This window comes from Cynocephalus volans, chromosome 5, assembly GCF_027409185.1.
Source record: "Cynocephalus volans isolate mCynVol1 chromosome 5, mCynVol1.pri, whole genome shotgun sequence".
NCBI classification, from domain to species: Eukaryota; Metazoa; Chordata; class Mammalia; order Dermoptera; family Cynocephalidae; genus Cynocephalus; species Cynocephalus volans.
The window spans coordinates 152,646,043-152,660,289 of NC_084464.1; the positions used below are offsets into that span (position 1 = coordinate 152,646,043).

The 14,247-nt window shown below is 41.9% G+C and overlaps 1 protein-coding gene across 1 annotated transcript in view; it reads right to left on the reverse strand.

The window, feature by feature from the left end:
- Positions 1-2,885: 2,885 nt before the first annotated feature.
- The window catches only part of IPCEF1 (interaction protein for cytohesin exchange factors 1), a 75,055-nt gene continuing 63,693 nt past the window's right edge, over positions 2,886-14,247 (reverse strand). The window contains exons 7-8 of the mRNA XM_063098488.1: positions 12,660-12,853; positions 2,886-3,089 (exon numbers count right to left, since the gene is read on the reverse strand). Of these exons, the coding sequence (XP_062954558.1) occupies positions 2,886-3,089; positions 12,660-12,853 (398 nt within the window). The remainder of the gene's footprint in view (positions 3,090-12,659; positions 12,854-14,247) is intronic.

The following is a 14,247-nucleotide window of genomic DNA, read 5'->3' on the forward strand; positions in this document are numbered from 1 at the left end:
CCACAGACCCTATGGTTCTAGGAGTGGGTGTAGAAATCTCCCCTTAGACCCCATGAAACTAGCCAAAATCCATTTCAGAGATGCCCCACTCCCAAGCAATAAACTGGAAGTAACTCAGTTTTCCCAGTATCTTTTGGACCAGAAAAGTGACTTGAGGCCAAGAGAAAACTTACCCAGGGTTACTCCTACATGACACTGGGTGTCATGGAACGTGTCACCCACGCTTCCGCTCACTCCCCCTGTCCCTTCCCCACCCTCCTCTAGTGGTCACAGCTGTGGCTGGGAACCCACAGAAGCAGCCCCACTTCCTAACAGCCTAGCACAGAGCCAGCGCATTTAGAGAGGGGAAAACACTCATGAGCAGGCAGCTGTGGTCGAGAAGGGCAGAGGGCAGAAGAGTGCAGTTCAGTTAAACTTTCATGTTGGGAAGTTCCACAAAGCAAGCTTTAACTAACAAAGCAGAAACTTCTGGGCTAACTTTCTGGAAGTGACTTTGAAAAATAACTTTAAGGTTTGGTTAAATGATCTCATGGATCTATTTTGCCTTTAAGTTTGAATGATACTAAAAACGTTCACACTAAAAGGTCAGTTCAATATGTATTAACAAAAAGCCAAAATAAAGCCTTTAAATGTATTTGCCAGCTTTCAATGTATGTGGTCCAAGCTTTTGGAGTTCCTCAATTTAGGAAAAGCTATTTGGAAGTCTGTAGGTTGGTGCTGCAATCCAAGGGAAAAGGTAAAGGAATACCTCGCATCACACTGCTGTTTGCTACATTATGATTTTTCCTGCCCTCAACAGGCTGTTTACACTGTGAATCCTAAACAATCAACCTTCCCATAGCTGCTAATCACAGAAAGAATGGATGATAATTTCCAGGGTGAAGAGGCTATAGCATCTCAAACCAGAAGCCTCAGGGTCCAGTCAGAGTTGCTGAATGGGTTCTCTCAGGTGCCAACTGTAAACTCACCGCAGGTGAGAGGCACCTTGTGCACGTTTCACTCGGTGAAGGGGCACCTAAGTGTTTGCTGGGCCCCACTGACTGGCATGGCCTCTTAGAGAAGGTTCCACTACTATCACTTGCTTCCTGTTTTGTTTTTGGTTCTGTTTTTGTTGTTTTGTTTTATTTGGTTTTACAGAATATTAAGACTTCTTAGTAAAAGCATGGGGAAATATTCAACACCTACTTCCATGTAGTTCATAGATACAATTCAGATGGTTATTTCCATTTGAATATCAAGCCCCACTTTGAAGCTGTAAAATGAAATGTGTTATTATCAACAATTTGCTAGGGATAGGAAGGGCCAAAATGGGGTCTTGGTGGGTTGTGGTGATTCTTGTGATGAGAAAAATTGGTGATGATTAGTAAGTGAAGACTTTCATATTGTTTCTCTATCAGCTGTCTTCAACAACCACCCTCGAATTTCTACTCATCTTCAGTCAAAAGATTACATTAGTTGTGTGTCATTTGGTCTAGGGTTCATGGGCATAAATGGGATAAAGCTTCAAGTGTATTTAATAGAAGGGATAACCAAAGATGAAAGTCCTTTTCTCGTTAAGAGAGTGCTTACAATTGATAGAGATATCTAAGATCTCTGAGGAGAGAGAGAGAGATTGATTGGTTGATTGAGAGGAATCAGAAAAATTTTAAAAAATATTAATGCATGCCCTCATATTTTTCCCACAAGATTTCCTGAGCATTCCTCATATATCATAGTGCAACATAATAACTCCAATGAATCAAAAGTATTCCTTTTTTTTCAAGCAAAACATATACTTCAAGAATATATACTGAGCAAAACATATAATAGTATATAATCTTTTAAAACACTAGTAATTTGAACTTCTATAAATATATTTAAATAACAAACATCGTAGATAGCTCTTCACGTAGCACACCAAGTGACGCATAAACATACAAAAATAAGACAATCATGTTTTAACTCTTGTTTTTGTTTTTGTTTGGGGGGTTGTTTCATTTTGTGTAAAGATACTAAAATAATTCAGATACTAGAATCACCTTGTCAATATTGGTCCCAGGAAACCTGGATATATATTCACACTGTGTATAGGCACCACAGCCAAGGACAAAAGCAGCACGTTCTTTGCTGGATTTACTTCTATCTCCTACAGTGGTTAGGAAAGCTACAAGGGAGCAGAGGTCTCCAACTGTAAGGAGATCGTTTTCTCCAGCTGTTGTGAGAAAAAGCAACATTAATCAGATCCCCAGCCCGCGTAAAGTGTGAAAACATCAATCTGTCCTTGGAGTGAGTGGAACACAGAGCATGCCCCCTCCTTGGGCTCTCCCATGTGCAACTCTGTGAAGTATTTCTCAACAAGTAGAAAAGGCACCACCACCCTTCTGTCCAAAGGCAAGGAATTTTTGTTCTGCAATACCACACTTGTCCTGCTCCAGTTGCTGCTATAGAAAACATTCCTCCACTCAGAAAATGATTTGGAGATCTCAGCTACCCCACCAGCTAGAACATGTACATTCTTCTTTTGGAAAACAGAATGTTTCTATGAATAATTATCCCTGGTAAAATTTGATCTTTTGTCCATAGAATGTTGTAATTCTCTTAAGAGCAAGGAACAGAAGATACATTTCTCACATCCCACCTAGAACTAGCATCAGTGTGAGCTCCCAGCAGGAACGCAAAAAATGTCTGTTCCACCGAACTCAGCCACTCCACTCTCATGGATGCCTTACAGCTGTAACGAGGAGTCTTGCTGTGTCTGGCGACTGTTTCCACCAAAGTTGCACTTTAGAGGGGGAGTTGATGCTCAAGGAACTGGGCTTCAGTATTCCTTTTAAGGAAAAATGTGAGCTCTTGAAATATCTTGAAGAGTTGCTTGTGGTAAAATACAAGAGAATCCTGGCTTTTTCTCAAATAGAACTTTCAACATAGGCAGAAGAAGATGGTTTCTTGAGTTCCTGGGGGCTGCCTTCAGGGGCAGGCGTGGCCTGCTGCTGCTGATAGATGTCCTGGATCAGCAGGGTGTTCACCACCTTCCACTCTCTGTATTTCCTGGCTGTCAGCTTTGGATCATCCAGCAACTGATTAATCATGGCCAGGTCATGTTCTTTACACTGTCCATGTAATAGAAAGAAGGTGGGGGGGGGAAGATGTCATGAGTATCTTCATTTCAATAAAGCATCTTCATCAACCCTTTTGCAAACATACATACACATTCATTACAAAATTATTAAAGTGTTTTGCAAATTAATATTCTAATCCCAACCTCAAGCCAGAGAGAGATGGCAGGACGTCCATTTCCATATGCTAGCCACAAAGGAGTTACATATCCTACCAAAGACTTAGTGGAAGAACTAGACGTATAGCCAAGGTCTTCTACGTTGCTCTTCCCTGATAAACCCATTATTCTACACCACAGTGTAGATTCTATCTTAGTGTAAGCATCATTCCTATGGAAACTAATAATTGTATCTATAAACATTTCACCAACCATCCAAATGTCACTAAGTAAAATTGGGACATAACACCTTACCTAAGAAATAAGGTAACACAAAATATACCTTTTTTATTTTCTTATTTATTAAATTATCTTAATTTATTTGTAATAAATCACATGTATTTAATTAATATATATAGAATAAATATAAAGGTTATCTTTTTATTCAAAGAAGAGACTAGAAGAGCCGGCCTGTGGCCCACTTGGGAGAGCGTGGTGCTGACAACACCAGGTCAAGGGTTAAGATCCTCTTACCCGTCATCTTTTAAAATTAAAAAAAAAAAAAGAGAGAGACTAGAAGAGTATGTATCTCGATAATGCTAATAGAATAAACAAACTATTATTACTATTTCACCCTCCCTCCTCTGTAACCAACGACACACATTTCTGTGTGTCAGAAACATCTGCTCAGGTTAGAGTTTTCTATAGTCAAGGAATTGGGGGAAAAATGAGATACATACTCTTCCACGTTAAAAAAAATAATAATCATTCAGCTCTGACAATTTTATCTTGAATCTGTGCCTGTTGTCTCCGTCCCTTGACCACAGTCCTAATTTTGGATTTACAGTCCAATATATCACACGTGATCTGCTGCTGCAGCCTCCTAACTGAGGACCCTGCCTCCAAGCCCTATTTTAAATCCATCTCCCGCATGGCAAGGCAGGGGACTCACCTAATGCCGAGTCCTCTTACGGTGTCCCCTCGGTCCCCTGGCTTCCTCACTACTTCGTCTCCATTTGTGGACCCTCCACGTCCTTTTGTCTTTCCAGACCAATAGTGCTGACGTGCATTTCTCACCCACCCAACACTGGTTCACACCTCACGAGGCTGTGCCACAGGGAGCACGCTCCTCACCTGTCCTCACATGAGGACCTCTAATTCCGAGAGTTAGTATCACACAGAACACTCTCCAACCTTCATTGACCCAATTTTTCTATAACTCATAAATCTATACTGTCTTCAGGCATCACGTTTTCCAGAAAACCTTCCCAGAAGCCCCCAATTGGACTGACAAGCTTTTTAATTTTTATGCTTTCACTCCTCCCAGTGCTCAGAGACCTCTTAGAACTTCCATGGTATATTTAGATGCTTAGGGATCTGTGTGCCACCGGTTCCAAAGCTTAAGGAAGGTGACAGTAAACATATTTTCTTTATCCCTGGATTCCCTGCACTTAACACAATGCCCAGTGCCCAGTAGACAGGATGGCACGTGCACAGCTACAGCTCCATGACCCTGCTCATGGGTCTCACTCTAAACTCACGACCACGGCCAGTAAGGGGACATTCGCCACTATCCAGTAATCACACTCACATCCCTCTTCTCTCCCACTGTCCCAAATGATGATTTCAAAACTTCTCACCTCAAACCTCCTTCCCCGTCCTCACTTGCAGCTGCTGCCCTTGCTCTCTACATTTTGAGGAAATGGAAACAATCAGAAGAGTGCTTCTCCCAAGTTCCTACTGTCACTACTTGCATCAGCACAAGTGTATGCTGCCATCCCTCCTGTTCCTATGGATGAAAAGTCTGTGCTCCTAGCGAAGGCCAGTCCCTCCACGTGGGCATGATTGATCCTGTTCTCCTAGTCAAGAAGTTCACCCCAGCAGCTCTCCCCGCTCCTGTGACGCACTGGTTTCCCATCTCCACTCAGTCATCATCGCTGGCATTATTTCTCCCATCTTAAAAGAAGTCCCCTCCCATCCCCATCCACATCCAGCTAGCCCGCCACTCTTCCTTCCCCTTGTCTTTGATGCCCCGTCCCCATTCTTCCACAGACCCACTCCCTCCAAGCTTTGGCCCCACCACTGCACCAAAATTGCTCTTGTGAAGCCCATCAGTGAACTCCATGTTGCTAAACATAATAATTAATTATCCACCTTCGATGTATTTATCAGGAAACTGTGGCTACTCCTCCTTCTTGAACACTTTTATTGTGTGGCTTCAGTGACACATTTTCTTGATTTTTCTTAGCCCACAATGTCCACGTATTCTCAGTCTCCTTTGCTGGTTCCTCCGCTTTAGCTACTCTCTTACACACTGTGGGGTCCCAGAGCTCCAGCCTTTATCCTCTTCTCCTGGTAATCCCATCTAATCTCTCCCACTTTCCCCACATGCTGACAGTCCCAAACTTATATCTCCTTACATCTCTCCTGAACTCCACCCTTGTTTGTCTAAACTTCCTCCTCAGCAGCTCCACGTGGGCACTTAAAAAAAAAAAAAAAGCTAAGTTCCTCTTATCCCCTACACCCTCACCCACTCCCAGGACACAACAAAGCACGCTCCTACCACTGTATTCTGCAAAGCACCTAATGGCAACTGCATCTTTCCAGCTGCTCAGAGCAAACTCTCACACCAACCCACCAGCAAATCCTGATGGTTCTACCTTCAAAATATGTCAAACTATGACACACCTCTGTTCAGAACCTTCAAAGACTTCCTATCTCATTCTGAGTAGAAGCCAAGGTGTCTGCAGTGACAACAAGGTCCTCTATGACATGACCCCCCTGCCCCTCTGGCCCACGGCTGCTCTCCCCATGCCCCATCCCCCACTACAGTCCAGCCACACTGACCTCTTTGCTCTTCCTTAAATGTGTTGGGTGCATTCCCACCCAAAGGGGTTTGCGTTTATGTTCCTTTTGCCTGGAATATACTGCCGCAGATAACCTCAAAGCTCACTCCCTTCCCTTTTTTTAGGTTTTACACGAATTTCATCTTTCCAAGAAGTCTTTCATGTCTTTCCTAATTAAAAACCAATTCCCCAACACTCCCTACTCCCCTTTTTTCCTATTCTCTATCAAATCTATCATCACGTATCACACTATAAAATTTTATAATTAATTATGGTTTGTATTATTCCCTACTGAAATGTAAGCTTCATGAGGGCAGGAATTTTTGTCTGATATGCTCACTGCTAGATCCCCAAGTGCCTGAAAGAATGACGGACACATGGTAGACATGAATAAGTGAACTAATTACCCATTTGATGTTTAATCTCTTTTGCATCATGAACCTTATTTAGAGCCTGAGAAAATCTCCTCCATAAACAAACTATACAGACATAGATAGAAAGATGATAGAGACAAACAGACAGACAGATTGACAGACAGGCAGACACAGAGAGATAGGAAGCATTTCTTCCAGGAAGGAAAAAAAAATAGTGCTGTAGGAAAGTAACCAGAGAGGGATAAGCTTGTGGACTGAGACTCAGAAGAGAAGAAAGGAAGGCTAGGTGGGAACTAGAAGGATTGTTTGCAGAAAGTCAGGCAGGGCCAAAAGAGTTTTATTTCTTTTTTCTGAGTTCTTAAGATTTATACTTCCAAAAAAAAATCTTTAAAAAAAAAGGCTTTCATCCTCTGATATCACCATAGTGCTATTTATATGAAGTTATTTAAGGCATTTTATTTTGTTCTAGAGAAATTCAGACATCTGCTTCAGAGGGAGATCTTAATATTTTATTGAAAAAACTAAGATCTTTGAGGATTAACAAAAATTGGGGAAATTGACTTAAAAATGAATTAACCATTCCTTTCCATCTGAAAAAAGTTTTAAAGAAAGGGTCTCTTCAATTTTGGCCATTAGGCCAACTTCTCATAGGGTTTTTGGCTTTAAACCAAATTTCTTACCATTTGGCTCAAATTTGTGTTAATTCTTTTGTGGATAAAGAAAAAAAAACTGTAGACAAGAATACAGAGGAAATAAGTTAATGAGACAACAAAACCTTCTGAGCTCCTTGCTAGACCAGGCACCACCAGGGTTGGAGCCTCTGCCATGGTCCTACTTCTCCTGGAGGGCGTGGGAGGCTCACAGAAGGCTTTGAACTACTTTTGCATCATCCGCCTTGCTTTCTGGCAGACAAGTAAGGGTATGGCAGGGGTTGCAAAAAGATCATGAAGGAGAGAATGCTGTACTTTCAATTTTTCTTCCAAATACTCAGGAATGGCTGGATGCAAAACCTAAGCATTGGAAACGTGTCCTAACAGAGTAGTTACGGAGAAGGGAGAGTTCATTCTTCTTTTGACGGAAGCCAGAGTAACTCTGAGAGAGTTTCAATTGAACCCGTTAATCATTCCATTAATCATTCATTTTAAAATAAATGTGGGCTTAGCCAAAAGCCAGTGAATGTTGAACTGCCAGAATTTCTTTGATATCTAGATTTAGTGTATGACATGATAATTTGTTCAACTTCCTAGAAGAATTTCCCTAGAGAGCATTCATTCCAAAACAATCCCATTGAAGGGATTTTTCTTTATTTATATGGACTGCACCCATCACTAATATAAACATCATTGTTAAAACAGTTTCCTTGTTTCAGCATAAAACTGTTGTCTTTTCTTGTCCATGCTCCAGTTTTGAAGTGTTTTTTTATTTTTTTAAAGTCAAACTGTCCCTGTTTGCAGATGACATGATCCTATATATCGAACAGCCTAAAACCTCTACAAAAAAACTGTTGGAATTGATAAATGATTTCAGCACAGTAGCAGGATACAAAATCAACACACAAAAATCAGTAGCATTTCTTTTCTCCAATAGTGAACATGCAGAAAGAGAAATCAAGAAAGCCTGCCCATTTACAATTGCCACCAAAAAAATAAAATACTTAGGAATTGAGTTAACCAAGGAGGTGAAAAATCTCTATAATGAGAACTACAAACCACTGCTGAGAGAAATCAGAGAGGATACAAGAAGATGGAAAGATATCCCATGCTCTTGGATTGGAAGAATCAACATAGTGAAAATGTCCATACTACCCAAAGTGATATACAAATTCAATGCAATCCCCATCAAAATTCCAAAGACATTTTTCTCAGAAATGGAAAGAACTATCTAGACATTTATATGGAACAATAAAAGACCATGCATAGCCAAAGCAATGCTGAGCAAAAAAAATAAAGCTGGAGGCATAACACTACCTGACTTTAAGATATACTACAAAGCTATAATAACCAAAACAGTATGGTACTGGCATAAAAACAGACACACTGACCAATGGAATAGAATAGAGAATCCAGAAATCAACCCACACACTTACTGCCAGCTGATCTTTGACAAAGGCACCAAGCCTATTCACTGGCAAAGGGACTGCCTCTTCAGCAAATGGTGCTGGGATAACTGGATATCCATATGCAGGAGAATGAAACTAGATCCATACCTCTCGCCGTATACTAAAATCAACTCAAAATGGATTAAGGATTTAAATATACACCCTGAAACAATAAAACTTCTTAAAGAAAACATAGGAGAAACACTTCAGGAAATAGGACTGGGCACAGACTTCATGAATACGACCCCAAAAGCACGGGCAACCAAAGGAAAAATAAACAAATGGGATTATATCAAACTAAAAAGCTTCTGCACAGCAAAAGAAACAATTAAAAGAGTTAAAAGACAACCAACAGAGTGGGAGAAAATATTTGCAAAATATACATCTGACAAAGGATTAATATCCAGAATATATAAGGAACTCAAACAACTGTACAAGAAGAAAACAAGCAACCCGATTAAAAAATGGGCAAAAGAGCTAAGTAGGCATTTCTCTAAGGAAGATATACAAATGGCCAACAGACATATGAAAACATGCTCAACATCACTCAGCATCCGGGAAATGCAAATCAAAACCACATTGAGATACCATCTAACCCCAGTTAGGATGGCTAAAATCCAAAAGACTATGAACGATAAATGCTGGCGAGGCTGCGGAGAAAAAGGAACTCTCATACATTGTTGGTGGGACTGCAAAATGGTGCAGCCTCTATGGAAAATGGTATGGAGGTTCCTTAAACAATTGCAAATAGATCTACCATACGACCCAGCCATCCCACTGTTGGGAATATACCCAGAGGAATGGAAATCATCAAGTCGAAGGTATACCTGTTTCCCAATGTTTATCGCAGCACTCTTTACTATAGCCAAGAGTTGGAACCAGCCCAAATGCCCATCATCGGATGAGTGGATACGGAAAATGTGGTATATACACAATGGAATACTACTCAGCTATAAAAACGAATGAAATACTGCCATTTGCAACAACATGGATGGACCTTGAGAGAATTATATTAAGTGAAACAAGTCAGGCACAGAAAGAGAAATACCACATGTTCTCACTTATTGGTGGGAGCTAAAAATTAATATATAAATTCACACACACACACACACACACACACACACACACACACACACACAAACCGGGGGGGGGGGAGAAGATATAACAACCACAATTATTTGAAGTTGATACGACAAGCAAACAGAAAGGACATTGTTGGGAGGGAGGGGGGGGAGGGAGAAGGGAGGGAGGTTTTGGTGATGGGGAGCAATAATCAGCCACAATGTATATTGACAAAATAAAATTTAAAAAAAATAAAATAAAATAAAAAAAATAAATAAACATTTTTATTGCAATGTAACCTACATGGAGAAAAGAGCACAAATGAAAAAGTTTGCATTTAATGGATGATCACAAAGTGAGCACATCCATGTAACCGCCACTGAGGTCAACAGAGGACCCTACCCAGTTATTCAGCACCTCCGTTTGTGCACCACTCCCTGCCCCCAACCACATCGTCCCCTCCTCCTCAAAGACAACCACTATCCTGACTGTCTTGAATTTTTAAAATAGCTAAAAAAAAAAAAAAAGATTATAGCCTTTTGACATGAATAAGTATACATGTACCAAATTATCTTTCTCCACTGAATAGGTTGATGTGCCTTGTTTTCATTTTGGTTTTTTAACAAGACCAATTTCCATGTCATCGCATCCTCCTGCCTCGTGAACTTAATAGAACCACATGGCATAGGTTATATTTCATGGCCCCGGCACAACACTTTTGGGGGCCTCAGGGATCTATGGGGAGGGCTGCTTTCCAGAGAGCAGTTCTTCAGCTGGGTGGGCAGCCCCTGCGATGGCTCCCAACATTCCCAGCATTCATGTCCTTGTGTCTTCTCCTTCCTAAATATTGGCTGATCTTGTGACTTGCTTTTACCAAACAGAACACTGCAAAAGCAATGCGATGTCACTACTGTGACTGGGCTATGACCCATCTTGCTCATTCACTATGCCTGTCTGGCTCACTCTGAGGAAAGCCAGCTTCCACGTTGTGAGCTGCCCTAGGAAGAAGCCACGTGGCCAGGAACAGAGGGGAGCCTCCAGCCAACAGCCGGCGAGCAACAGAGACCCTCAGCCCAACAACCTGCAGGGACCTGAATCCTGCCAACCACCACATGAGCGAGCTTAGAGGCAGATCCCTTCCAGTGGAGGAACGACTGTGACCCCCGCTTACACCTGGATCACAGCTCTGTGAGAGGCCTGGAGGCAGAAGCACCTGACCAAGCCATGCCCAGATTCCTGACCCACAGAAACTCTGAAATAATAAACACTTATTGTTTGAAGTTACTAAGTTTGGGGGGTAATTTGTTACCTAGAAAGAGACAATTAATACACTTGGAGAAAAGAAAAAGCTGCTGAATTCACCCATGACGTGGCTCTAGTGCAGAGAGCAGAAGGTTGCACAGAACCACAGGGGCAGGTAAAACCTCTGATTCTTTCACAAACCTGGGCTCCCAGTGGCCAGGTCAGGCCACGGTCCTGGAAAGGCCTAGAACCCTGAGTTGGCTGCTCCCTGGAGCCCAAAGCCACAATCTTCCTCCCTCTTCAAATGGCCAGAGCTGCCGGTGCTCTCCTTGGCCTGTACATCCTGCGTCTCCCAACGTGGACTGCAACACGTCATCAGCTGCTATACGTTCCTCTTCCTGCATGCCGTCCCCTCTCTCCTGACACTCACCATTCCTTACGCACGGGCTCACTGACAGCACCTCCATGATGTTATCCCTGCTGTTCCCGGACAGCCCCCCGCTTCCCTCCTCTGTGCTACCAAAGCACCCTGAGCACACGCCCACCACAGTACCTGTCACACTGCATTTTAACTATTGGTTTCCTCTCTGTTTCCACTGCCCAGTCCAGTCACTCCATGGTCCCAGTGCCCTAGAATAGTGCCTGGTACATAGCAAGATTCGGGAAGTATTTGTTCAGTAAAACAGTCACTCACTCATATTAGCTATCGCAGACAAGTTAGACAGTAAAATCCCAACATATGATGGCTTATTACATTGAACGACCAAACATATTTATCAACTCTGTACATACTGCAGAACGAGTACCCAATGATATCTTTTATCATTAAATATTAGAGAATTTCTCTGCATTTGTATTTCCTTTGTATAATTAAAATACACTCTTCCTTTTCTTTTCCAGCCTCATTTTTGCAGCCTTTTAGAGTGCTTGGGTCTTCTATTTACTAACTGGGACATGTGACTAAGAGCCACTCAGGCATCTCTTTGTAGCCTTGTCCTTTCAGTTGCTGATATTTCTTCTTGGAAATGGACTCAAACTCTTAATGCAAAAGAACATGAACAAAACAGAATTAAATTGCAGGATCTACCAAGGCTTTTCAGAATCTGTAAATCTTCTGCTAATTCAAGGTTATTTTACAAAATATCCTGGCCTCCTCCTGTTCATGCTGTAATCTAAATGTGAAAACAGAATGCTTTTGTTACGAAGAACCATTTTAGTTATGGGAGGTCCTGAAAATAGCTTCACTATGTCCTGTACACTGTCCCTTATCCCCATTGTGAAAATACCTTCAGGTCTGTTTACCACAAAGCATGCACTAAATCGGCTCTCACAGTGTTCCTTGGCTGCAGTGCCTACAGCTGACAGTCACTAAGTCTTTGCTGGACCTGGAATCCAGACATTTTCTTCTGGATGTAGCACAGAAGAATGGCACTCTTGAATGAATCAGGTGAAAACCCACGATCTTATTCACATTACTGTTTATCCTCATCAGTTGACAATCTCTGTAGTCAACATTTATTGAGCCAGGTACCATTCTAGGTACCAGGGTTACAAAAACAAATTACACATGGTCCTTGCTAAGAGCTTAAAATTTGGAATTTTATATTGAAGTGAATGTAAAAACCAAGACCTATTGTGGAAAACCGCCTTGGGTGCTACTGTGCAAATGTCCTAATGCTTTAAAAATGTGAAAGGTCACCTCATCCTATAAACATATTTATTTTAATGCCCTTCCCTCCACCAACACAAACGCGCTGTGATTAGCACGAATCCCTCTGCAGAACCAGTCGTTCTTCACCCCACATCCATAGAGTTCATCCACAACCTGAATTTTTTTTTTTTACCTTCAATGTGCTATTCAAGGTTCGGATTTTGTGGAGTTTCTCATTTATGGATGGATTTTTGCACCGCTTAACAAAAGACTTTCTCAACTCCTTTTTGGTTGAAGGTCGTCGGTCCCCAAGAGGAGACAGACTAGCTTGCTCTAATGATTTGTAGAGTTTCTCCATCTCATCATCTTCAGATGTTTTTGTTTCTTCTACTAGAAAAAAAAAAGCGATAGCAATAACCCAGTTAAAACCAATGAGAGAATATCAGAAACGACAGTCCTAAAGCATGGCCCTGCCAACACCTTGACCTTGAACTTCTATCCTCCAGAACAAGACAATAAAGTTTGTGTCTAAGCCATTTACTTTGTGGTGCTTTGTTACTGCAGGGCTGTGGTCCCTTTTTTACTCACTAGGGAAGGAACAGCTCCAGGCCTCTCCCCTAGCTTCTGGTGGTTCTTTGGTTTATGGCAGCATAACTCCGATATTCTCATGGTGCTTTCTCTGTATTTATGTTTCTGTGCCCAAACTTACCCTTTTTATAAGGACACCAATCGTATTGGATTAGGGGCCCAACATATATTGCCCTCATCTTAGCTAATTACATCTGCAACACCACCATTTCCCAATAAGATCACATTCTGAAATACTGGGGAGGTTGGGGGAAGGTTAGGACTATAACATATGGAATTCAGAGGGACACAGTTCAACCCACAGCAGTCCACCCTCCGGTCCACCAAAATTTATATCCTGCTCACCTGCAAAATACACTCACCCCATCCCAGCATCTCCAAAACTTTAACCCATTTCAACATCAACTCTGAGACCAAAATCTCAACCAAATATCATCTAAATCAAGTATTAGTGAGACTCGGAATGATTTATCCCGGGAAAAATTTCTGTCCATCTTTTAACCTGTGAAATGTGACAAATCATCTGCTTCTAAAATCAATGGTGGGACAGGCAAGTCCTAGCAAACTAATACACACCCTAAAGTTTCTGAACCAGTGCCTGAGATGACTGTTTAATGTCCCTTCCAGAATTGCCCCTGGAGAGAAGAAACCTGCCTGTGGTCTATGGTTTTGAGCAGAGTGATCATTCCTCATCCTGCCACACAGACTCTACTCTCCTTCTTAACCACGCCTTGCCAGCCTCAGCCCATGTGATTCCAAGCCAGTGACTCCACTGCAGGATCCAGGGGGACACATGTACTAGACTAAGTCACTGGCAGTCCCACTGTGCTGGCCACAGTTGTTGATTCAGGGATGAGCCTGTGTATAGGTCAGGCTGACTGGGACCAGGAAGACTCCATTCTGGGACCTTGGTTTTGGGTGTCAGAGAAGCATATCTCTCTCTCTCTCTCTCTCTCTCTCTCTCTCTCTCTCTCTCTCTCTCTCGTGGGCTTTTGTCAATAAGCACATGAGAAGATGCTCCACACATAAGTCATTAAGGAAATGCAAATGACAACCACCTACCAGGACAGCTAAAATAAAACAGACAACAGTAAGTGTGGACAAAGATGTGGAGAGATTGGAACCCTCACACATTGCTGATGGGAATAAAAAGTAGAGATGCTGCTTTAAAAACCAGTTTGACAGCTCCTCAA